Consider the following 24,910-nt stretch of genomic DNA (forward strand, 5'->3'; position numbering starts at 1 on the left):
AATAAAGGGACTTGCAAGGACATCAGATCATGACTCTATTGAATTATAATATGAGGCACTCTCGAGCAGTATTCCCTGCATGTCTGCATGATTAATTCACTAAGTTAAAGCGTTGGTGAAAAGTGTCGGAAGTTGAGAATTCTGGAATATAAAGTCTGCAGCTGGCCGTAGCTCGCCGGGCCGCCGTGGGCGGCAGGTAGCGGACACCGGCGCTTTTGGGGGTAGCCCGGCATCCGGAGCCACCTGTGCTGGGCAACACGTGGCGAAGACGGGAATTTCGTTTGCCTAGGGGCCATATGACCTACTCGATCATTGGGTATATCTCAGAAATGCCGTTGGAGGATTTCGGCGATGATAGAGCGTTTGACATTGGCCGAAACTACATTTCCGCCGTGTTTTCGTACGCGTGTGAGACGGGATAATTGTGGAGAGAGAGGACTTCGCCTTCAGCCATCGAGCGGTAAGGACTTTGAGACGGCGTCTTGGCCATCGTCTTCAAAGGAAGGTATACGGTCTGTATCGCAGCACTGCACTAACGCGTGTTCCGTGCAGAGTTCTGCGGTTAGAGGTCTTTGTGTGCCCAGAAGCGAGATTTTCACCGACGCTTAAACACTTCCAACAACTTACCTAGTATTCTTGACCTGGTAGTTATCCTTGCGAGGTGCCGAGTATTTATCAAAGTAGCTGCCGGTAATACGGGCGCGTAATTTCAAATTGTTAATGTGTCATTCTCGGGAGTGTGTGGGTGGACAAAGAAATTCACATTTTTTGTTAATTTTGCCAGTTGTTGGGGATATCAAAATAAAATGCCAGTATTACAATCGAACTATTGACTTCATTGTAGCTAGCATTTACCCTGTCCCAGTGAGCTTTACATGTACTCTAGTCACTGCACAGCTTGCCCAGACGAGAAGGGCAGAAGGTTTGCGGTGTTCTATGTCAGCGACGGACAAATAAGCTTACACCTTCAGCAACCTTTGTTATGGAAGCACCAACCATATGAGGACCAACAATTTGCCCACGTTCGACTGCTCTGTGCACCGACATCATGCACTCACTACTACACACAACACTGTTCTGTCGTTGGCTGACACTTGAAACATATCGAGGAGATCGCTCAGACGACTTTCGTGGTGAAATAACAACAGCGCAACATACAGGCTCAGCTAGCATCTGCATATGAGTTCATGCACGAATTTCTCGCGGAGTTTCCATATCTTTGGCCCAAGATCCAACGATCGTGACGTGACTGTTCAACGTTTTCCCGTTTTCATTGCTTAGAGAGCGTCAATTTGTGTGTCTGGTATGACCATTACAGAGACTGGCCCAATCTCTGGCAGCGTGACGTAACGACTTCCGCCGACTAATCATATGCGATCTAAATGGTCACCAATGCAGCAGGCATGACAGTTGCTTTCTTTTTTCTTTTCTTCGGAGACTATGGAGGATTTCCCCGAAAGCTCGAGATTTTTACTCAGGCCTGACGCGGCAAGAAAACCGGAGCTGAGCTGCGGTGATACGACCGCCTGGGGCCTCTGATTTCCCGCCGCGGCAACAGCTGGCCGCTGCTGCGGCTGTAGTGGCAGCCTTGACTGCCAGCCGACACGACAACAATCGATAGCTGGTCTCGCGCCAGAGAGGCGCGGGCACAGGCCGGCCCGCAAGTCGCTGCTCGCCATCACAGGGTGCGCTGCCAATTCTGCCGACAAAGAACGGGACTCGTCCCGCGCCTCTTCATCGCCATTATCGTCATCAGCATCGTTGTCATTATCACCACACCGCCATCGACCCTTTCATTCAGCAGTTCGGCTAAATATCCTTTTCTAGTGGCCACTATTCCTTTGTCTTCTGCGGTCCCTCCAGGCAGTAGGTCGATACCTGCAATGCTCCACAGGAAACCGGCTGGGTAACGTATATGTTACACAGTCGCTTCATCTCTTCCTGCACTCATTGCTTCTGCATGCCTTCATTCCTTGTCACGAAATTAGACCTTCTTATAGAACACGCCATTTAAGATTCACGTATTTTTTATTAAATGGCCTTGATTACTAAGAAAGAAGGTTGAACGGCTTCTACTGCTAAACAGCCAACATCTGAACAACAAAATAACAGATAAGACAGAATGCATACGATTACTGTGAAATCCATACAATTGTACAAATAGATGTTACGTATGAAACATCACTTCCTAAACCACTGGACCGATTTCAACCGAACTTGATACCCACATCCCTTACTGTCAGGCTACAATCGGCGTGGGGGTAAGACCCACCTACGTGTCACAGTTCAGGAGATGTGACGTCATAATGCAGTGAGATGGGTAAAACAACTGCAGCAATGTGTGTGATGTTTAAATTTATTACTTCGTTACTACTAACTCTAGTCATAAACACTGAGATGCGTGAAAAAGTGCCACATCATATATGTAGTTTTAATACTCCTGGAGTCGAGTCAACTTGAGGAAATCTCTGACACCTGGCAACGCTCTCAACAGCTTCCAACTGCGAAGCGCAAACGGCTTTAGGCAAAAATAATAGCCGTCGATACAGCTATGAAGAGGCGTTGCTACAGAGATGTTTACAAAATCGCGTTGTAGACACGCGAAGCAGCTGCGCTCATTGTACAGAAACTGGCCGGGATACTGTACTTACACATTTGTACATCGTGCATATTTCGCTGTAAGACTGTTCCGTGATTTCGAAGATGTTTTCATATTATGTAACTTGAGGTGGAGCGGGGAGAAAGTGAAGGGAAGGGAAGGAAAGGAAAGAAACTAGTGATACGGGCTGCAACGGAACTTTATGTGGAATCAGCGGCGACGAGTGAAAATGTGTGCCGACCACAACTCGAACGCAAGATCTCCTGCTTACTAGTCTGTTGCACTGACCACTGCGCTATCCGGACACAGTGTTTATCTCGGCACGCTTTCCGGCCGACCCGTATTCTCATCTAGCGCCACCAATCTGTACAGTCCCCGCGTCCATGTCCTCAATGCGTTCGGATACATAGTTGTGGAAAGCCCATGTTCAGGATCTTGTTCAGAAACTAAATGCTGCTTTATTTACCATTAGAACAGTATCTGAAATAAGTGACATTTCAACACGAAAAGTAGTCTACTTCGCGTATTTTCATACGCTTATGTCATATGGTATTATTTTTTGGGGTAATTCTTCTGATTCGAAAAGGGTATTTTTGGCTCAAAAACGGGCTGTTCGAGCTATGTGTGGTGTAAGTTCGAGAAACTCTTGTCGACCCCTATTCAACAGTCTGGGAATTCTGACACTGCCCTCACACTATATATTTTCTTTAATGTCGTTTGTCGTTAGCAATATTAGCTTATTCCCAAGAGTTAGCAGCTTTCACTCAGTTAATACTAGGCAGAAATCAAATCTGCATGTGGAATGCACTTCCTTGACTCTTGTGCAGAAAGGAGTGCAGTATTCTGCTGCATCCATTTTCAATAAGCTACCACAAGAACTCAAAAATCTTAGCAGTAGCCCAAACTCTTTTAAGTCTAAACTGAAGAGTTTCCTCATGGCTCACTCCTTCTATTCTGTCGAGGAGCTCCCGGAAGAGCTGAAAAATTAAGCAAATTCCAGTGGTACATTGTTGATTTTCTTTATTTAAACTTACGAATTGTCGCATGAATACGTTTCTTGTATTTCATTTTATCTGTTTCTACTATCGTGTTATAATTTCATGTATTGACTCGTTCCATGACCATGGAGACTTCTCCTTAATTTGGTCCCACAGAACAATAAATAAATAAATAAATAAATGCTTGCTAAGTTCAGATCCGACTGGAGGTCGAACTTAATGTGCGTCCCTATTGAAGGTTGTGGATTCATTGCCCATCGAGGGGATTGAATTATATGGAAGCTGATGTCCGAAAGAACAGACACCATGCATTCAAAGAAAGATGTTTTCACGAATGCAAGTAAATGAAATTTTTTCGGTCTTACGCTACAAATACAGTTCATTTTTTGTTTAGTTTCTAATAGAAAACTGGCAAAATGAATATTTGGGCAATGCCGAATTTATCAGTTAGTGTGAGATAAAGATGCAAACCGATTAAGCTTGTTATACTGTAACGTGGCACAGTAATGGCCAGAACATGCAAAATACCTTCCGTGCTTGTGCCTCATGCGTCTAAGAGCGAGACAATCTGTATCAGCAGAGGTTGCATGGTCGGATTATATGAGTTATAAGAAACAAATAAAAAAAATTGAAAAGAAAAGGTCATATACTTCGTTAAATAAATTGACAAAAAGTAAGAAATCAAAATATTTCACGTGCTTTTTAGTAATGGTAGAAATCACGCACAGCAAATTAGACTAGGTAGGCTAGGAAATCCTGTAGCGCTTGTTAAGATTCTAAGGTTCTAAATTAAATATTGAACTTTAAATTCTCAATAGGCAGTTCATTTGCTGCAGATGATTTCCGGTGTCATTCAGATTCTGCTGTAGTTATTTTATTTCTTACTTTTAAAGCATTCATTTCCCAAAACATATGACTTAGAAAACAGTTAAATATCACACGAATGGAACTTTTCATGAGTAAAATAGTTACGCCTTAAAGAGATGAATTTCTTGACATTTTAAATACCATCTGTTCGTGAAATATTTGAATGTTCCCTCAAATCACCAGTTAAATTTTTCTTAATTAACTTTTCTTGTTTTGCAAAACTAGACTTCATGCTGGTCGGCTTGATAGCCCCTCTGAACGTTTCCCACTCTTCGTCTGGCTATAAAAATTCAGACAGAAATCTGTTGCGTAATTTTGCCTCAAAAAATTTGCGGAAATAGATGCGTATTTTGCGAACTATAAGACGTACTTTTTCCTCGAAAAATTGGCAGCAGCAATTAACCGATGCGTCGAACATTAGCTACCGGGATTCTCAAGCTTGCTAACACCATCTTCTTCCCGCCCCTCCATCCTGTCTCGCCTGTGATGCTTCATTGTAGTATACGGTAACGGTGAACTTGACCCGAAAGTGATTTATGTTACCGGCAACGGAACAATATTTTTGTTAGTAAATAGTTTCGTAATGGAAAAGAATAGAAGGTATTCATATGGTGCGGGCTATAAATTGAAAGTAATAGCATACGCAGAACATGGAAACAGCCGCTGAGCAGCATTCCGGCCCTCCACCAACAGAAAAAAAGTCATTCACAGTTGGCAGTTCAGTAAAGAAGAACTGAATAAAATGAGGAAGACCAAATGCGCAAGTAGAGGACTGAAAGCAAAACTAGAAGCTGACGTACTGAAACTGATTCAAGGACGCCGTCAAACTGGAATTTGAATTAATACAAAAACGATTCAAACACAAATTCGTAAGGCAGCGCTAAAGTGGAACTTAACAGACTTTAAGGGTGGAGTTGGCTGGTGCTACAAGTTTATGAAGCGTCTTGGACTTAGCATGCAAACCAAAATATCTCAGAAAATTCCGCAGGGGTATGAAGAGAAAATATCTTTCGACTGCTTTATTGTTCAGAATCGAAAGAAAACCAGTGTGGAACTAAGCAAAATAGCGATTATGGACGAAACTCCTCTGATACTTACATTTTTCCACATTTTGGGCTAGTTGCCATTCATCACACCAACTGCAAATTTTGTTTACGTCATCTTGTCTCTTCCTACAGTCACTCAATTCCGGCACCTTACCGTACACCACGGCGTCATCAGCAAAGAAACGCACATTTGCTGCCCATCCTGTCCACCAAATCATTTATGCCTACAGAGAACAACAGTGGTCCTATCATACATACTTCCCTGGGGCAGTCCTGACAATACCCTTGTCTGATGAACACTCGCCGTCGAGGACAACTACTGGGTTGAAAATGCCTTCGAACCGCTCACATATCTGTGAACTTATTCCTTCGTTAGCAGCCTGTAATGCGGCACCGAGTCAAGTGCTTTCCGGAAGTCTAGAATATGCCTGTTGCCATTCATCCACTGTCCGCAGTATACCACGTGGTATATGAGTTCCGCACGAGCGATGCTTTCTAAAACCATGCTGATTCGTGAGCATAAGCTTCTCAGTCTCAAGAAATATATTCGAACTGAGATCATGTTTAAGAATTCAGCAGCCAACGGAAGTCAGAGGTATTGGTCTGTAATTTTGCGGATACATTCTTTTACCCTTCTACACCTGCGCTTGTTTTCCAGTCGCTTGGGAATTTGTGCTGGGGGAGACATTCACGATAAACGCAGGCCAGGTAAGGGGCCACTGTGGTAGACTACTCTTTGTAAAGTCAAATCCATCCGGAGCTGGTGAATTATTTGCTTTCAATCTCCTAAGCAAGGTATTCTTATTACTGTGTCATCCGTATGGGAGTCTGTCCGATGGTCAAATGACGATATGTTTCTACGATTCGTCTGTGTGATGTATGTGAATCCTCTCCATTGCCATCATAGTGCCATGTAACTGCGCATCGTAAGTTGTAAATTAATCCGGAAGACGCACTTTGAAAACCCTATCAGGGAAAACATCGGAACAACCGAGAACATACTCCTGCTGGGAACCATCTGTGTAAACAACAATGAAACTGTGGTATATGCTTAAAACAGAAGAAAACCAAGTTGTAAAATTATTGAAGAAGATTTGTTATCTTGTGCTAGATCAGTTTAGTACTAGTCATTGGCAAATTCTGTGAAAGAGAAATTGAGACAGGGTAAATACAAGGCTTGGTGTTATTCCGGGAGAATTTACTGTACAATTGCAACCTCTTGATGTCTCGATAAATAAATTATTTAAAGTGTATATGAGAGAAGAATGGAACAAATGGATGGTGGATGAAACCCAACATGAATTCACGCCTAAGGTGGCTTTAAAACGACCTACTATCAAAACTAATGTGTCAGTGGATAAAATAGTCATGGTCTAGAGTCAGAGAAGACATTATTGTTAAATCTTTCAGGAAGTGTAGCATAAGTAATGCTCTCGATGGCAGTGAAGACCATTTTATGTATGAAGAGGACAAAGATGACGACGAATACTGTTAAGCTTTGTAAACTAAGAATTTTTTTAGTATGGCTTTGCAGTGTAATAATGAAAACGGTAACAATGTTATTTTTTTAAAAAACTGCTTAAAAATAAAGGTACGCCTCGCATTTTGTAGCGTCTTATGCTCCGTAAAATAAGATGATTGCTTCAAACTAACCAGGATAAGTAAGGAAATTCAGACAAAAATTCACTGTGTAATTTGTGGGGAGTGGTGTCTTCCGATCTGCTCAGACATCTGACGAAAGAATAAACATGTGGGAATAAAATAAGAAAAATATCATTATCTGAAAGCCAGATACAATTCACAGTCTAAAACACACAAAAAAATAGTTTCTAGCATGGGAAATATACAGCAAGTAAAAATCATGTCACAGAAAAATGTCGTATAACACGCTAATCATAATATAATTCATGTATGGAATAACTTTTTAACGTAAATGCGCGAATGGGTACAAGTAAAAACAGACCTTAAGAAATACAAGACACGCAAAAGAAATCATAGAAAGCAACGTTAAGCTAGGCAGGTTTGGTGACCGACAGAGATCGCAGTTTCCAAAGTGGGTTCTCGTTCACTTCTCATCGAGTCCAGTCCACATTTTACCATGGCAACAGACGGACGACCCACGAAGAAGCGCCCTGCCGCATCCACTAAACCGCACCGACACGCCAGCGGCAAACAAGAGAGCCCACACGCCTCTTGCACGTCACGCAGACCACGTGCATTCGCACCGCACACTTCATTATGAAGTTCATCTTCGCTTGAACGCCCTTGACATCTTGAAGAAATATCGTTTCGGTAACATATGATTGACAGGCGAAAGGTGGTAGCCCAACGCATAATTGTCCGCTTAATGTTTCGTCTTGCAATTCAGGTTGTAGCGGAAAGCCGATTTCCTACGTCATTTTGTCAAAACCCCAGCGCACAGAATCTTTTCTCTTTTCCAAAAAGTTTATATGTAAACAAGACCTAGCTGGAAGTGACAAGATAGCATTCAGAAGTGTATTTGTATATGCACTCTAAGAAAAAAAATTACGCTCCACTGAGGAATTATCCAAACGGGACGGATATCGGTAGGTGTGATGTCCATGTACACACTAACAAATGATTGCAATTTTAGAAAAATTCTGTAAATTAGCAACGCTTTAGTCCACCTCTGGCCCTTATGCAGGCAGTTATTGGGTTTAGCATTCACAGAGTCGTCGGATGTCCTCCTGAGGGACATCGAGCCAAATTCTGTCCAACTGGCGCGTGACAGCGTCAAAATTCCGAGCTGTCTCGAGCGCTCTGCCCGAAATGCTCCAAACATTCTCAACTGGGAAGAGATTCGGAGACCTCGCTGGCCAAGGCAGGGTTTTGCAAGCACGAAGACAAGCAGTAGAAACTCTCCCCGTGTGCGAATGGACATTACGTTGCCGAAATGTAAGCGCAGGTGGCTTGCCATGAAGGGCAACAAAACTGGACGTATACTGTCGTCGACAAAACGGTGTGCTGTAAGGATACCGAGGACGACAAACAAAGGGGTCCGTCCTTTGAGCTTCGAGCTGAGCCCCGATGACGAGCGAACACACGTCTTGAGACGCTCCGTACAGTGATAGGATACCAACTTGACTGACGCCCGACAAACAGGAGTGATTTGTGAGTTGTCTGTATATGTACATCACGTTTACCAGTCTACACGTTGTGGGCTTAACAGTTGTTTACGCATTACAGTCTCGAAGTTATTAGCGATTTTGACGGTTGTAACAGAATCTCCAGAATCAAATTTACACTCTTCAGCGGATTGCGGACTGATATGAATCTTCCTGGCATGTTAAAACTGATTGCCCCACTGAGACTCGAACTGGGGACATTTGCCTTTCACGGGCTAATGCTCTACCGACCTCTATTTACTTATTTTTATTAAGGGATAGGTGGTGATAAGTGATTTCACATAAATGACGAAACTCTTATTTTATTAATTGACATTCACTGCTTCTTGCAGCACAAAACAACAATGGACAGTGACCCTCTTCGTGAGCGCGCGCCTCGCCGATCCAGCTGTACCTCGTCTTGGAGCTGGGGACGTCCTCGAGCGTGCTGGTGGGTCCTCTCCACTGTCCTAGTCCTTTCTGGTTCAGAATCATTCTCTTCCCTATTACACTCCAACTGAGTGAAGGATCCCGCAAGGCACTACCAAAAAATAAGCGTTGCATGTGCGATATCTCGGATATTACAAATCTATGAGTGATGTTCTTGTAAAGTGCGCGTCATATATCTTGGCGGCCGAGTTTAGGTTCGTTCTGCGCATCTGACGTCAGAAAACACAGTCAGCCAATGAACAGAGAACGACGTTGCCAGATCTCGACTGCAGTGCAGAGCACGGACGAGTCTCTTCAGTTTTAGAAACGTTCAGTCATAAATACAGTAATAGAACAAAAGCAATGTCTTGATAGCAGACTTTCTTTTATAGAAAGTTTGGAAAAAGCATTCTTTATACCAATTGCTTCATATTCTATTAATTAATTAAACCAAACAAGCAATAAGACTCCTAATTCAGCCGATAGCAAGGAAAGGTGTTTGTTTGAATCTCACGAACTTCTTTTTCGCAATAAAGAACAGCGGTAATTGTTTATTTCCTATTGTACTTCGACGAAGCGTGAGTAATTCATAGTCATACCAACAGTGTTTATAAGTAGTTGCGTGAGGAGTTAGAGTCCTTATGGAGTTACACTGTTCGATGAGCCGATGTAGCGGAACGGTTAAGGTGATGGGTTTATTCGTTTGAATGAAATTTCTAGTGCTTTGCCTCTTCATTAACTTTTTCGCTGCTGCAGACACGTGCTCCCCGCATTCCGCGCTGTGCGCGATTTTGTCATCACTGCACTGCTCGCCTGTGCAGACACATGGTGTTCCCACTGCTTTGACACAAAAACTATTTGGCCAAAAAATTTGATTTTTACTCGTCTTCTTGACTGATACCTTCCCCCCATAAATGACTTAATTTTGTTTTGATGTGTAGCATTAAATGTAGTAAACCATTGCACGAAATTTTGAAGAGTTTGCAGAGGTAAAAGTCCATAGCGTATACTTTCCGTATGGTCGATTTTAGTTGCCACAATGTTGAGAATGAAATGTGGACAAGATACCTAAATTTCATATAATATTTACTGTATAACAATATCTCATTTAATTTAAGTACCACATAGGTGTCGTATGTAATATTGAGAAATATTCCGTCTTTCGCGACTGTAATAAAATTTTTATTTACACAGGGCGCGTTTGGCTTTATTTTGAAGTGAAAGGTGAAAAGGTATGGCACATACACAATGGTATTCATGTTATATTTCTTGTTTTTGTCCCACAGTCGCAGTTTTACCAATGGTATTGAAATATATCCCTCTTCTGCAACTGTAATAAGCGACTTATTTAGACCAGATGCGTTTCTCTCTTTTGAAGCATCATAAGAGGACTGTATTTTGTGTCCTCCATTGCCAAGTCACCTTTCGTAGTTTTGTGCTGCGGTAGCACAATATTCAACGTTTGTGTTGGCTCATCAGTGTTTTAGCAAATAAATGCTGCTTGTGTGTGCCACACACAAAATTATATTTGACATAGCTCTGAGCACTTCACTGACAGACGGTATATTCAACTCCTAATGTTTTTGTAAGTCCACAGTTTTGTTTAATGTATTTTGTCTACTTCCTTTTGATTGATTGAAGTGCTTTAAAATAAAGCCAAACGTGCCCAGTGTAAGTAAAACTTTTGTTACAGTCGCGAAAGGTGGAATATTTCTGAATATTACATACGACACTTATGTGGTACTTAAATTAAATGAAATATATAGGTATCTTGTCCACATTTCATTCTCAACATTGTGGCAACTAAAATCGACCATCCGGAAAGTATACTCTATGGACTTTACCTCTGCAAACTCTTCAAAATTTCGTGCAATGGTTTACTATATTCAATGCTGCATAATAACTGCGTTGAACATCGAAACAAAATTAAGTCATTTATGGGGGGAAGGAATCAGTCAAGAAGATGAGTAAAAATCTAATTTTTGAGCCAAATAGTTTTTGTGGAATCGAATGATAAAGAGTGTCAAAGCAGTCGGAACACAATGTGTCTGCACAGGCGAGCAGTGCAGTGACAAAATCGCGCACAGCGCGGAATGCAGGGACCACGTCTTTGTAGCAGCGAAAGAGTTAATGCGGCCGTGGTGGCTTTACTTCATGAACTGCGCGCTCCCCCCTAAACGTAAGCTTGCGAACTATGCTATACTATGGCGCTGCTTCTCTTGGCGCGTGCGTCGTGTGCAACTGGCAACGCAGCAATCTCCCGCGTCTAGGCGGGCATGCCCGAGCCGCCAAGATAAAAGAATTGAACTATAGTAAGGCCCAAAAGTACAGCACATTCCTCCCGTCCTCTCGTAAAAGGTGATGTACAGTCGGAATCCGAATCAAAGTCACTGCCATTGTCTTTGTCTGGTGACAGTATGTCATATCTGGAACAAGTAGTATCCGCGGTTTATTTGCCTAAAGCACCACCAGAAAGAAGAAGACTTTGATTGTTTGGACCAAATTTAACACTACAGCTGAAGATCCACATGTAATGCGATGTTCATCTGTATCTATGACACAGTACTATGGCAGGGTATCCATAACGTGAACTGTATGCAACCCGGAACGTGTCACGTATTTACCATTTACAGCCTGATACCACAGCGCACGCATCTCCTTATCGAGGTGTACGTGGTTTACTGGTACCCGCTTGCCCCCCACCCCCCCCTTTTCCCCTTTTTCCTCTTCCATCCTTGTGCTCGCTGTGCGGGATCGTTTGCAGATACTTCACGTATGCCTCTGAATTGATGTTTGACCTCTGACCTTCTTGGCATCACATCCACGAGAACGACGCCATCGTAATGCCAAAAGACTGTCACCATGACTCCTCCGACAGAGGGGGTTGTCCTTAATTTCTTCTTTTGTGGTGAATGTGATGATGCCACTCCATGAACTGCCGTTTTGTTCCCGGCGTGAAGTGTATGAAACGTCCCCTTAGAAAAATTATAAATTATTGTGCTCGTAAACTTCTATGTTACTTGATACAGAGACAGCTGAGTAAAACTGAACGTACTCAGACATTTCTCTCTTTACTTATTCTGATCATCAATAAACTGACACACAATATTTTTAGCGCAACGCAATCTGACTTTCAATAATGGCCCTGACTAACAATAACCTATACCTTTCATGAATAACTTACCTCACAAAAATCTTCGTTACTCAACTACTGCAATACAGCGAGCGCCAATACTGCTAGCTAAATAAAAGTTTCTAACTATGGAAGGCACTAACTACTGATAGGCATAGTTAGCAAATGAAAGATTTTGGCAGAGAACAAACACTGTATTTACCTTAATAATGTTCGAAAGTCATATATATATATATATATATATATATATATATATATATATATATATATATATATATATATATATATATATATATATATATATATATCAGTTCATGATATCCAGTCTTACAAATTTCCTCTTTCTGACGGACACAAGTCCATATCTCAAAACTTTGGCATCTCTGTCCCCACATCCACCATTGCTGGCGGCTCACTTCCAACTGCCCAACGCTACGCGCTGTTCACATCCAACTGCCCAACACTACAGAAGCAAATATTCTAACAATGAGTCCAACCAGCCACAGACTGCACACAGCACAGCCAGTGATTTTCATACAGCGCGCTACGTAGCGTTACCAACATAAAAACCTAAACAGCCTACTTACAAGTGGTACGCCCAGCTTTCGTCCCCTGTAGAGATCCGTGATAGAAGGGCCTCTCCGTCGGTCTCAAAATGCTCCAACAATTCAGATAAAATGGCCTTTCTTTGAATCATGTGGTCCACTGAGAGCATTTGTGGAACCCATCGTGAGCACCTCTTCGAATATCCGACAGTCTCGATCATTGCAGAAGCACTTCCAATGCTTACCGACGACTATAGAGCCAATTGTCGAGTTATGATGCGCCGGTCGGCACGAATAATGGCGTCCTCACGATTCACCATGTCTGGAGCAGTGCTGTGACAGGACGTCCCGAGCGTAGCTGGTCGTGGAGCTCTATTTCTGCATTTCCTGAAGCGGTAACTTTCTTTACCCATCGCCAAACCGTACTCATATCAACTGCAGCATCGCCATACACTGCACGCAAATGTTTATGGATGGCCACCATGGTTTCTTTTTCTGCAAACAAGAATTCAATAACAGCAGGCTGCTTGATGTGAGTCGTATGTAGACACCATTTTGACGCTCTTCCACGGCTCTGTCATCTGTCACCAGCGCACAAAACAAATCATCAGATATGAAGCAACAACAAGGACGTTTCTCTCTCTCTCTCTCTCTCTCTCTCTCTCTCTCTCTATATATATATATATATATATATATATATATATATAGAGAGAGAGAGAGAGAGAGAGAGAGAGAGATTACATATATATAAAAAGTGCAATCGCCCCCGCAATAATAGGGGTGAATGGGGGTGTTACGTAACACCCCTATTCACCCCTATTATTCCGGGGGCGATTGCACTTATCGACAAGGGGTGTTCGGCGAATCATAGCGAACTATGGGGCACATACGTTGGTACATGCACTATAATCACAACGTTTATATTGACCGAGATGGTGAGGCAAGTACATGTTTTTTAAATGGGGCGCTATACTTTTTTTACCATCATTCGAACACTCTGGAAAAGACGCGGATAGTGATGTAACGCATGTTGCTATTGTGATTCAAACTTCGCTTAAAAGACGCTGGGAAATATTGTACGACTGAAGGCCGAGGTGGTCGGAAGCGGCTGCAAACTGTAAACACGCCTCGCGCGACCCGCAGGCCGACTTGCCGTGCCCTATGCAGCATGCACGGCCTCCGCTACGTAGGTACATCCTCATCCGCCCTCTTTTAAGCGAAGTTTGAATCACAATAGCAATATGCGTTTCATCACTATACGCGTCTTTTCCAGAGCTTTCGAATGATGGTAAAAAAAGTATAGCGCCCCATTTAAAAAACATGTACTTGCCTCATTATCTCGGTCAATATAAACGTTGTGATTATAGTGCATGTACCAACGTATGTGCCCCATAGTCCGCTATGATTTGTCGAAAACCGCATGCCGATACGTGCAATCGTCCCCGGAATAAAGGGGCTGTCACGTCTTATGCGACTCACCCTATATATATATATATATATATAAGGGTTTTTTTTAAATGTGGGGCATTACTTATTGAACGACCCTCCCCAGATGTGGTAAAGTTCCATCTCTAATAAAAGCACGCTTCCGGGTTTGAGTGCCGACCCGGTACACAGTTTTCATCCGTGACGAGGTTTCAAAGCAGCGCACGCTCCGTTGCACAGTGAAAAAAAATCGTGCTTCAGAGGGGCTGATCGTTCAACTCCGGCGCACAGTCACGCCGGGCATACGTCTGTACTCGCAACTACCCCGATAAATCGAGCGAGCAGCGGCGCCACGACAAGCCGCGACACGCTCGAGGTGATTTAGGTGCCGTAATAACGCGGCGTCGACGGCGGTAATTGCTGGCGAGATAGGCCACTCGGCGCTGAGGGCGTGTTGTGCGTAGCGGGGCACAGTAGATCCATCTTAATTCGCGGCGAGCACGCGACCAGACCGGCACGGCTCGCGGAGGCGGGCGTGTTCAACAGGTTGCGCACGGCCCGGCCAGGCCTAATGCTCGCGTGCAACAGGTTTTTAAGCACGCCAAGAAAGCGCCACAGTCCGGCCCGAAAACCGGTGCCCGGCCGCGCCACCGCTGAGAGGCGGCCATCGCGCGACCGAGTTAGTGACTGTCGTGCGAAGTGACTCTTCTCTGACGTGGACTGCGTTTTCTGTGGAGCCCAACATACTTCCGGTAGTGAACTTCGCAACAGGCTGTTCGAAAATTGACTCACTAGCCTGTTCGCCGCTATCTGCGACGGAATTCCAAAGAGTTCGAGCAGCTTTTTTAAAAATTTTCTTTTTTTTTCAATGGTCTTACAATATTCATCATACAGCCGTCAACGTAAGTAAATCATGACACAGGCTACAGGGGCAGGACAAAACACAAAACATTACCATGCCTAACACGGAGTAGGAAACTCACTTCCAGTTGTCTCGTAATGGATAAATACAGCTCCTGTATGATTTCCAAAGAAATATTATACCATTACTCCTGCAAAATAGTGGAAAGTTCCGGTGACGATGATGGAGGTGGATTAGGATCACGCATTCTTGATGATAATTGGTTTGTGAGGCGCTCAACTATGTGGTTATCAGCGCTCGTACAAATTCCCAACCTTTGCTCAGTCCAATTTCGCCACTTTCATGAATGATGATTAAATGATGAGGACAACACAAACACCCAGTCATCTCGAGGCAGGTGAAAACCCTGACCCCGCCGGGAATCAAACCCGGGACCCCGTGAACATTGATTGGCTCTGAACACTATGGGACTTAACATCTGTGGTCATCAGTCCCCTAGAACTTAGAACTACTTAAACCTAACTAACCTAAGGACATCACACACATCCATGCCCGAGGCAGGATTCGAACCTGCGACCGTAGCGGTCACGCGGTTCCAGGCTGAAGCGCCTAGAACCACGCGGCCACACCGGCCAACAACATTGATTTGGTGATTGTGGTGTAAAGCAGAGAGTCCCACAATTCATCCTCGTGCTCAAAAAACCAGTCCTGGTCGATGCGACATGTGTGACAAGGGGCCTATCGTGTTGGAACTCAGCATCACCATTGGACAACATGTACTGGACTCGGGATGGAGCTGATCAGCCAACATTTAACATAATCCTTCGCAGTAATACGACCTTGCAGACTAACCTTGCGACCCCATGTAATACCACGATATGGCTGCGGATATCATTACCGAATCTCCGTCACGTTTCACTCTTTGGACGTAATCTCGGTTACAAGATGGAAACAGTATGAACAGGACTAATCCGACCAAATCACATTCTCCCATTGCTCCAAGTCCAGGTTTTACGGCTTCGGCACCACGTTTCCTGTTACGGCCATTTACATTACCACGCAACCACAATATTGGCTGCTAATGGCAACAGGGAGTGGGACTGGAGGTATCCAATAGTAAGCACAGCATTAGGCCATCGAGCGAAGCTGAAATGCTTAGTCGACGACTAACGCACAACAGTGCTACAGTACTAGTGCTATTGACGCAGAGAAGAGCAATCGTAAAGATAAACAAAGGAAACATTGCATTATATCTACAACAGTTGCCTAAGTCGATATTTCATCTGAAAGGAAGGTGAGGAATTTCGCAGAGTGAGGATGAAGTGGCAGAGGAAATATTAGCGTTTCTCCACGATGAGTCAGTGGAATGTGCGGACGATGTACGTGCGGAGTACAATGACGACGGTACGTGGTTAACAAGTGGAAGTGATACTGAAGTAGGTGTCGAGCCACGTACAGGGCTATTACAAATGATTGAAGCGATTTCATAAATTCACTGTAGCTCCATTCATTGACATATGGTCACGACACACTACAGATACGTAGAAAAACTCATAAAGTTTTGTTCGGCTGAAGCCACAGTTCAGGTTTCTGCCGCCAGGGCGCTCGAGAGCGCAGTGAGAGAAAATGGCGACAGGAGCCGAGAAAGCGTATGTCGTGCTTGAAATGCACTCACATCAGTCAGTCATAACAGTGCAACAACACTTCAGGACGAAGTTCAACAAAGATCCACCAACTGCTAACTCCATTCGGCGATGGTATGCGCAGTTTAAAGCTTCTGGATGCCTCTGTAAGGGGAAATCAACGGGTCGGCCTGCAGTGAGCGAAGAAACGGTCGAACGCGTGCGGGCAAGTTTCACGCGTAGCCCGCGGAAGTCGACGAATAAAGCAAGCAGGGAGCTAAACGTACCACAGCCGACGGTTTGGAAAATCTTACGGAAAAGGCTAAAGCAGAAGCCTTACCGTTTACAATTGCTACAAGCCCTGACACCCGATGACAAAGTCAAACGCTTTGAATTTTCGGTGCGGTTGCAACAGCTCACGGAAGAGGATGCGTTCAGTGCGAAACTTGTTTTCAGTGATAAAGCAACATTTTTTCTTAATGGTGAAGTGAACAGACACAATGTGCGAATCTGGGCGGTAGAGAATCCTCACGCATTCGTGCAGCAAATTCGCAATTCACCAAATGTTAACGTGTTTCGTGCAATCTCACGGTTTAAAGTTTACGGCCACTTTTTCTTCTGCGAAAAAAACGTTACAGGACACGTGTATCTGGACATGCTGGAAAATTGGCTCATGCCACAACTGGAGACCGACAGCGCCGACTTCATCTTTCAACAGGATGGTGCTCCACCGCACTTCCATCACGATGTTCGGCATTTCTTAAACAGGAGATTGGAAAACCGATGGATCGGTCGTGGTGGAGATCATGATCAGCAATTCATGCCATGGCCTCCACGCTCTCCCGACTTAACCCCATGCGATTTCTTTCTGTGGGGTTATGTGAAAGATTCAGTGTTTAAGCCTCCTCTACCAAGAAACGTGCCAGAACTGCGAGCTCGCATCGGCGATGCTTTCGAACTCGTTTATGGGGACATGCTTCGCCGAGTGTGGGAGGAACTTGATTATCGGCTTGATGTCTGCCGAATCACTAAAGGGGCACATACCGAACATTTGTGAATGCCTAAAAAAACTTTTTGAGTTTTTGTATGTGTGTGCAAAGCATTGTGAAAATATCTCAAATAATAAAGTTATTGTAGAGCTGTGAAATCGCTTCAATCATTTGTAATAACCCTGTAGTTCGTCATCCTTGTCAGACAGGAAGCCACAAATGTCGTCACCAGTGAAACGTAGTAAAAGACAGTCGTCGTCCAAGGAGCGAGTCCTAAACATAATTACGTACATGGATTATCATCCGCAGCCTAGCAAAAAGAAAAAAATAATTATAAACAAGTTCAGAATAAGGCTGCGGCAATGTCACCGTGTAGTGCATAAGAAAGGCAACGGTTATTTAGAGGACAGGGCGCACTTGCTGCAAGAACTGGTGTTTGCACTTTTAAGGATGCTGGATACAATTTACAGGATCTGCAAGATAGTGACCTACTACGTTATCCACATCAAACTGCGCGCGACATACATTACAGTGGTTTCAAGGGAAGTAGTGGATGGTTGCATAGCTTCAGAAAGTGCTACAGAATTGGAAAACGTAAGATAACAAATTTCAAACGAAGCGTCAACCTGACGATTCACAGCAAACTGCGGAATGGTTTCGAAAATTTGTAGGTGATACAAAAAAAACTTATCCCACCGTTCAATAAAGAATTTGTTTTCAGTTCCGACCAATCGGGGTTTGAAGAGGAAACCCCTGGAAATTAGAGGTATAAGAGTGCTGTATCAGGATCAATTAACGTCGATACCTTAACTCATTCGTATACAATTATACCGACTGATAATCTGGATGGTAAATTGACTGAAAAGTTATTTACTTCACTGGCAGAAGTTGGAGGTGCTCTACCCCCTACGATTCTTTCTCGTGTGCATCATCTTGCACCGACAGTAGCGAATATTTACGTTACAGCAAACAGGAGTGGGAAAATGGGCGTAAGAGAACTAAAACTGCGGTATGAGCACTGCTTTTGATCAATATTGGTCAAAATGAGTGCCTTTGCTTAATTCCTGGTCTTCGTGTGAAAATCGTACTCCTTTAGAGCAAACTATCCCTCCTGGAAAGTGTGTGACATTGCAAAAAAATGGTTCAAATGGTTCTGAGCACTATGGGACTTAACATCTGTGGTCATCAGTCCCCTAGAACTTAGAACTACTTAAACCTAACTAACCTAAGGACATCACACGCATCCATGCCCGAGGCTGGATTCGAACCTGCGACCGTAGCAGTCGCGCGGTTCCGGACTGCGCGCCTAGAACCGCTAGACCACCGCGGCCGGCTGTGACACTGCAGTTCATACTATCAGGAACCACTGGACAAATTCATCCTATGTATGTTCGTTTTTTCCGTGCCTATAAAACATTATTGCACTGTCTGCAGCTACGCTTCCATATCTAACTGGTTTCACGATGAGTTTCACGACAGACTGTTTCACATTCGGTTGTATGCCATGGCATTCCATCAGTTCTCGTTACACCAGTATGATTGTATATGCGTTCCTTGAGAGTGGATGCCTACCTGAACGTGCTGTAGGGTCTGTAACTCCATACGAGGTCGCCTACGGTCTTGATCGTGCGAACCTTTGTGATCACTCTAGCGCGCTATTTTTCATTCGGTGTTCATGGTGCAAATTAGTGCTTTGTTTCGAACGTTTGTCGAGGAACTCTATTTTGTAGAGTGCAATACTTACAGCCCATTGAAAGTTAATCTCTGCACGTCCAGGACTCTCGTATATGGTAAGTCATTAGCAGCTAATATTATTCCTGTCATAATTGTTAAAACAACACTTTAAAATGAGCATTTCTAAAGACTGAGCTTGCGACCTAGCAAATGTGTTTCTAAGTCAGTGCCATCAAAGATACGATGATTTCTCTCACATATTTCGATACTCGCAGACGCAGTCATCGAAACAAATAAGGTACTTCTCGTTGAGTTAGAATCATGAAATTTGGCCAGAAGCAACGTTTTACAGTAAAAGTAAACGTAAAAATCGGAAATTTGTAAATTTGTAATTGTATCACACGAAAAAATATTTTTTCATTTGTTATCCGACTTCAGAATTGAAATTAAAACGTTCTCGAAGATCTTGGCATCTCTGGGACCGATATCTTGCCAGCATCATTGTCGATAATAGGAAAAAAACAGTCGAAATTCTTGATTCCAGAAATGGATGAACTGTCTATATACACTGAAGAGCCAAAGAAACTGATACACCTGCCTAATATTGTGTGCTGTGCCCGCGAGCACGTGAAACTGCCGCAACACGACGTGGCATTGACTCGACTAATTTCTGAAGTAGTGCTGGAGGGAACTGACACCGTGAACCCTGCAGGGCTGTCCATTAATCCGTAAGAACACGAAGGGGTGGAGATCTCTTCCGAACAACAAGTTGCAAGCCGTCCCAGATATGCTCAATAACGTTCTTGTCTGGGGAGTTTGGTGGCCAGCGGAAGTGTTTAAACTCAGAAGACTGTTCACGAAGCCACTCTGTAGCAATTCTGGACGTGTGGGCTGTCGCATTGTCCTGCTGGAATTGCCCAAGTCCGTCGGAATGCACAATGGACACGAATGGATGCAGGTGATCAGACAGGATGCTTACGTTTGTGTCACCTGTCAAGAGTCGTATCTAGATCTGTCAGGTGCCCCGTATCACTACAACTGCACATGCCCCACACCATTACAGAGCCTCCACCAGTCTGAACAGACCCCTGCTGACATGCAGGGTCCGTGGATTCATGAGGTTGTTGCCATACCCGCACACGTCCATCCGCTCGATACAATTTGAAACGAGACTCGTCCGACCGGGTAACGTGTTTCCAGTCATCAACAGTCCAATGTCGGTGTTGACGGGCACAATCGAGGCGTAAAGGTTTGTGTCGTGCAGTCATCAAAGGTACACGAGTGGTCTTTCGGCTCCGAAAGCTCATATCGATGACGTTTCTTTGAATGGTCCGCACGCTGACACTTGTTGACGGCCCAGCATTGAAATCTGCAGCTATTTGCGGAAAGGTTGCACTTCTGTCACGTTTAACAGTTCTCTTCAATCGTCATTGGTCCCGTTCTTGTAGGATCTTTTTCCGACCGCAGCGATGATGAAGATTTGATGTTTTACCGGATTCCTGATATTAATGCAAACTCTTGAAATGGTCGTACGGGAAGATACCTCGGAGATGCCGGGTCCCATCGCTCGTGCGCCGACTATAACACGACGTTCAAACTCACTTAAATCTTAATAATCTGCCATTGTAGCAACAGTAACAGATCTAACAGCTGCGCCAGACACTTGTTATCTTAAACAGGCGTTGCGGACCTCAGCGCCGTATTCTACCTGTTTACATCTTTGAATACCCGTGTCTATACGATTTTCTTTGGCGCTTCAGTGTCTTACTAGCACATGGCCTTTTTCTTAGCTGTAAAAACCAACGCGTCTGCGTCTCTCACGATGGGCTTCAAAATTGCTACCGTCCAGTTAATTGTAAGTTCGCTTCCTGAAGCAGTGTCCAATTGTTATTTTAATGAGTGTTTATGGAAACTAGTTCAGCGTTGAGGCCTTGTGACTGTCTATAAAGAAAATAAAAGTCACCTAAGGATGCGTTCAGCTCCAGCATACATCTTCCCGTGGAAATGTTGGATGACGCTTGGCCGTGTACGCCTCAAAAGGAGGACGTGTGGCTCGATAACGAACACGTACCAAAAGTACGCATAAAAACTGTGTAATTGCAGTCGAAGGCACCATTGCACTAACAACGTCTCTGAAGGAGCGAGCCGAAGGATAAATACATTAATGCCAAAACTCATCCAAATTCTTACTCATTACTAAAAAATGGAAGGTGTGTGTGTGTGTGTGTGTGTGTGTGTGTGTGTGTGTGTGTGTGTGTGTGTGTGTGTGAGAGAGAGAGAGAGAGAGAGAGAGAGAGAGAGCGCTTTTTCACAGCTCCTGAACCACTGGACCGATTTCAATCATAGCCTTTTACTGTCGGACAATACTCGCTGCCGGTTAAGAACGACCTACCAATCACATTTCAGGAGATACGGCGGTATAAACAGTGAGATGTGTGAAAAACTGCCGCATTATGGATGACGTTAAAATTTATCGCTTCTGTACTCTATTCGCAACACATTCTGCAGACAGTATCCACATATGGCGCTGAATGTACCTACCGAAATTATATCGTTGTATGACACATAGATCACGAGATACGACGTCATAAACACTGAGATGCGTCACGTATGAATTTCTAATAAATTTATTCTTTACTCCTAAAACACTTTTATACTCGAGTCAACTTTAGAAAATCCTTGACACCTCGCAGCGCTTTCCATACCTTTCAACTGCTAAGCGCAAACGGCTGTAATCGATAAACGATAGCCGTCTATAGAGCTATAAAGAGGAGTTGGTGGTGGTGGTGGTAGTGATGATGATGATGATGATGATGATGATGATGGATTGGTTTGTGGGGCGCTCAACTGCGCGGTTATCAGCGCCCGTACAAATTCCCAACCTTTGCTCAATCTAATCTCACCAATTTTTAATGAATAATCTGTTGTATCTGACCACAAACGTCACCTGTACTACGCCCTCAATATGTAGCAAGTGTCAGTCTTGGTTAGAACACACGTTCTGTGTAGTGTAAGTGCAGATTGTTGGTACGTATAGCGGGTACTTCCTTAGCCAAAGTAGCTGAAGTGTTTATTATTCCAAGAGGATTCCTATCGAAGATTTAGATTGCATGCACGGAAAGCGGAAAAACACCATCCGCTATCTCCCAACATGGCCGAAAGTATGTGTTATCGTCACAGACGGTCATTGAAGAAGACTGTGACGAAAAGTAAGACGACGACAGCTGCTAAAGTCACTGAAGAATTGAATGCCGCACTCACAAGCACTTTCCGCACCAAAACAATACGAAGGGAGCTCCATGAGAGCGAATTGCAGGCTGAGTTCGAATTCCAAAACTATGCATCGGTGATGGAAATGGTAGTAGTAGGGAAATGTGAGGCCGAAGCCATAGAACCTGGGCTATGGAGCAATGGAAGAAATTCATTTGTTTGGAGAGTCTTGTTGCACATTATCTCCAACTTCTTGCCAAGTTTACATCCCAAATGTGAAACCCGGGGGTGGGGGGTGGCTTTGGTTACGATTTGGGCAGCCAATATAGGGGTATTTCATGAGCCCCAAGGTTACTCTGCAAGGTCGCATTACTACTGAGCATTATGTGGCCACGTTGGATTATCAGGTCCATCCCATGGTACAATGTTTGTTACCCACTTGTGATGCTGTGTTGCAAGACGACAGGGAATCTTTTCACACAGCTCGCATCATCCAGGACTGGTCTTGAGAGCACGAGAATGAACTGCCCCATCGCCAGTCACCAGATCTCAGTATTATTCAGCACTTGCGATATACTTCGGAGAGAAGCGTGCGTGATCGCAATCCTTGTCCATCATCATTACCGAACCTGCCATTATTTTCCAGGAAGAATGTTATACGATTCCCTTGAAAACCCCACACGACATGTATTTATCCTTTCCGAGACGACTGGAAGTTGTTTTGAAAATCAAAGGCTTCCCTACACCGTATTTGGCATGGTAGTGTGTTGTGTTTTGGTGTTTTAAAAAATCTTGGTTCAAATAGCTCTGAGCACTATGGGACTTAACATCTGAAGTCATCAGTCCCCTAGAACTTAGAACTACTTAAACCTAACTAACCTAAGGACATCACACACATCCATGCCCGAGGCAGGATTCGAACCTGCGACCGTAGCGGTAGCGCGGTTCCAGACTGAAGCGCCTAGAACCGCTCGGTCACAGCTCCCGGCCTTTGTGTCCCATATTTTTATTCAGTCTATGTCTGCAGCACTACTCCTCCAGCTCACCTTGTGATGTGTGGCAGAGGGTATTATTCATACCATTAGTATTTCACCACTTGCCTGTACCTGTCACAAATGGTGTGTGGTAGTAAAAAGTACCAGTAGGCCTCTGCTCTATATGAACACTAATACCTCTGATTTTCTCCGCGTGAGCATTTTGCGAGGTCAATGAGGAAGGAAGTAATACGCTGCCCAGCTACCCCTGGAATGAAAGCCCTTCGCATTTCTAGAGTAAAGATCTCCATAATGCATGACACCACTCTTTCAATGCCTGGCAATGGAGTTACCTAACGAAAACTCGACGAAACACTATCAGTTTCACCTGATACGGGTCCTGAACCCATGATCAGTACTGAAGATTCGGATTTTTAAATTACCTAGTTCCTAGGTGGATTACATTTTTTTGGGATTCTTTTACTAGATCTATTTTTTTTATTTCTGTGTTCCCCATAAATAGATGAATGATGTGATTACTTTACTGCAAATCTTTACGTTGGGTGATGTTCAGGCTCTTTGTTAAGAACATTATCCATATTTGTACTCAGTAGTCCAAGCGAAAATTCAGCTCCACTCATTTTGCATATCCACACAATAAGACAGAGAAAATATTTTCCTGTGGATGGCAACATCACCAGTAAACTGAGAGTCTTACTGATACTTTATCACATATCGCGCACGTATCTTGACGACATAAACGGCACTACTACGCCACCTTGTGATACGCGCAATTCTGTTTCCGTTTCTGTCGAACAATTTGTGTCCAGCATAGTGCGTCAGTGGTTACGATCACATCTTGAAAATCTTGTTTAAATGCCCTTAAAGGTTTACTGTGTGTTATCGTTGCCTGTGCTCTATTGTGTGGGTAGAGAACCATTTACAGTATTTTCGTAGCTATATTCTTTAATACATGATTACATGTCTGGAAAGACACATATCAGCATAACGTATGCCAACTTTTATGATCTTTGTTTTATTATTTGCTAAAAAATATGGACTAGCAATCTAGAGTCGTGTAATTTCTGTTATGACTAAATGTGAGATATTAATATATTTCATGGAAATTTCTCGTATTCTGGCAGCTAACGCTCGTTGTCTCCTTCTCTTCTGTTTTGCAGGCTGCGCTTTCGTGAAATTCAGTTCACATCAAGAGGCGCAGACAGCGATAAGTACGCTCCACGGCAGTCAAACTATGCCGGTAAGTTGGCAGCACTGCTTGTTTCCACCTGTCTTCTTTATCGTCCTTGTAATTTCACAACCTTACGTTATCCCTCGAAAATATTTTACGTAGCGTCATGCATCTACGCAGTTATAAGTGAGACTGTAGATACTTGTTCCTCTTATGTAAT

General features: G+C 43.7%; 1 protein-coding gene across 1 annotated transcript in view; it reads left to right on the forward strand.

Moving 5' to 3' along the window:
• Positions 1-1,883: 1,883 nt before the first annotated feature.
• The window catches only part of LOC126214945 (CUGBP Elav-like family member 4), a 235,835-nt gene continuing 212,808 nt past the window's right edge, over positions 1,884-24,910 (forward strand). The window contains exons 1-3 of the mRNA XM_049941582.1: positions 1,884-1,906; positions 8,989-9,086; positions 24,680-24,759. Of these exons, the coding sequence (XP_049797539.1) occupies positions 1,884-1,906; positions 8,989-9,086; positions 24,680-24,759 (201 nt within the window). The remainder of the gene's footprint in view (positions 1,907-8,988; positions 9,087-24,679; positions 24,760-24,910) is intronic.

The sequence above is a fragment of the Schistocerca nitens genome, chromosome 12 (genome assembly GCF_023898315.1).
Source record: "Schistocerca nitens isolate TAMUIC-IGC-003100 chromosome 12, iqSchNite1.1, whole genome shotgun sequence".
In the NCBI taxonomy this organism is placed as follows: domain Eukaryota; kingdom Metazoa; phylum Arthropoda; class Insecta; order Orthoptera; family Acrididae; genus Schistocerca; species Schistocerca nitens.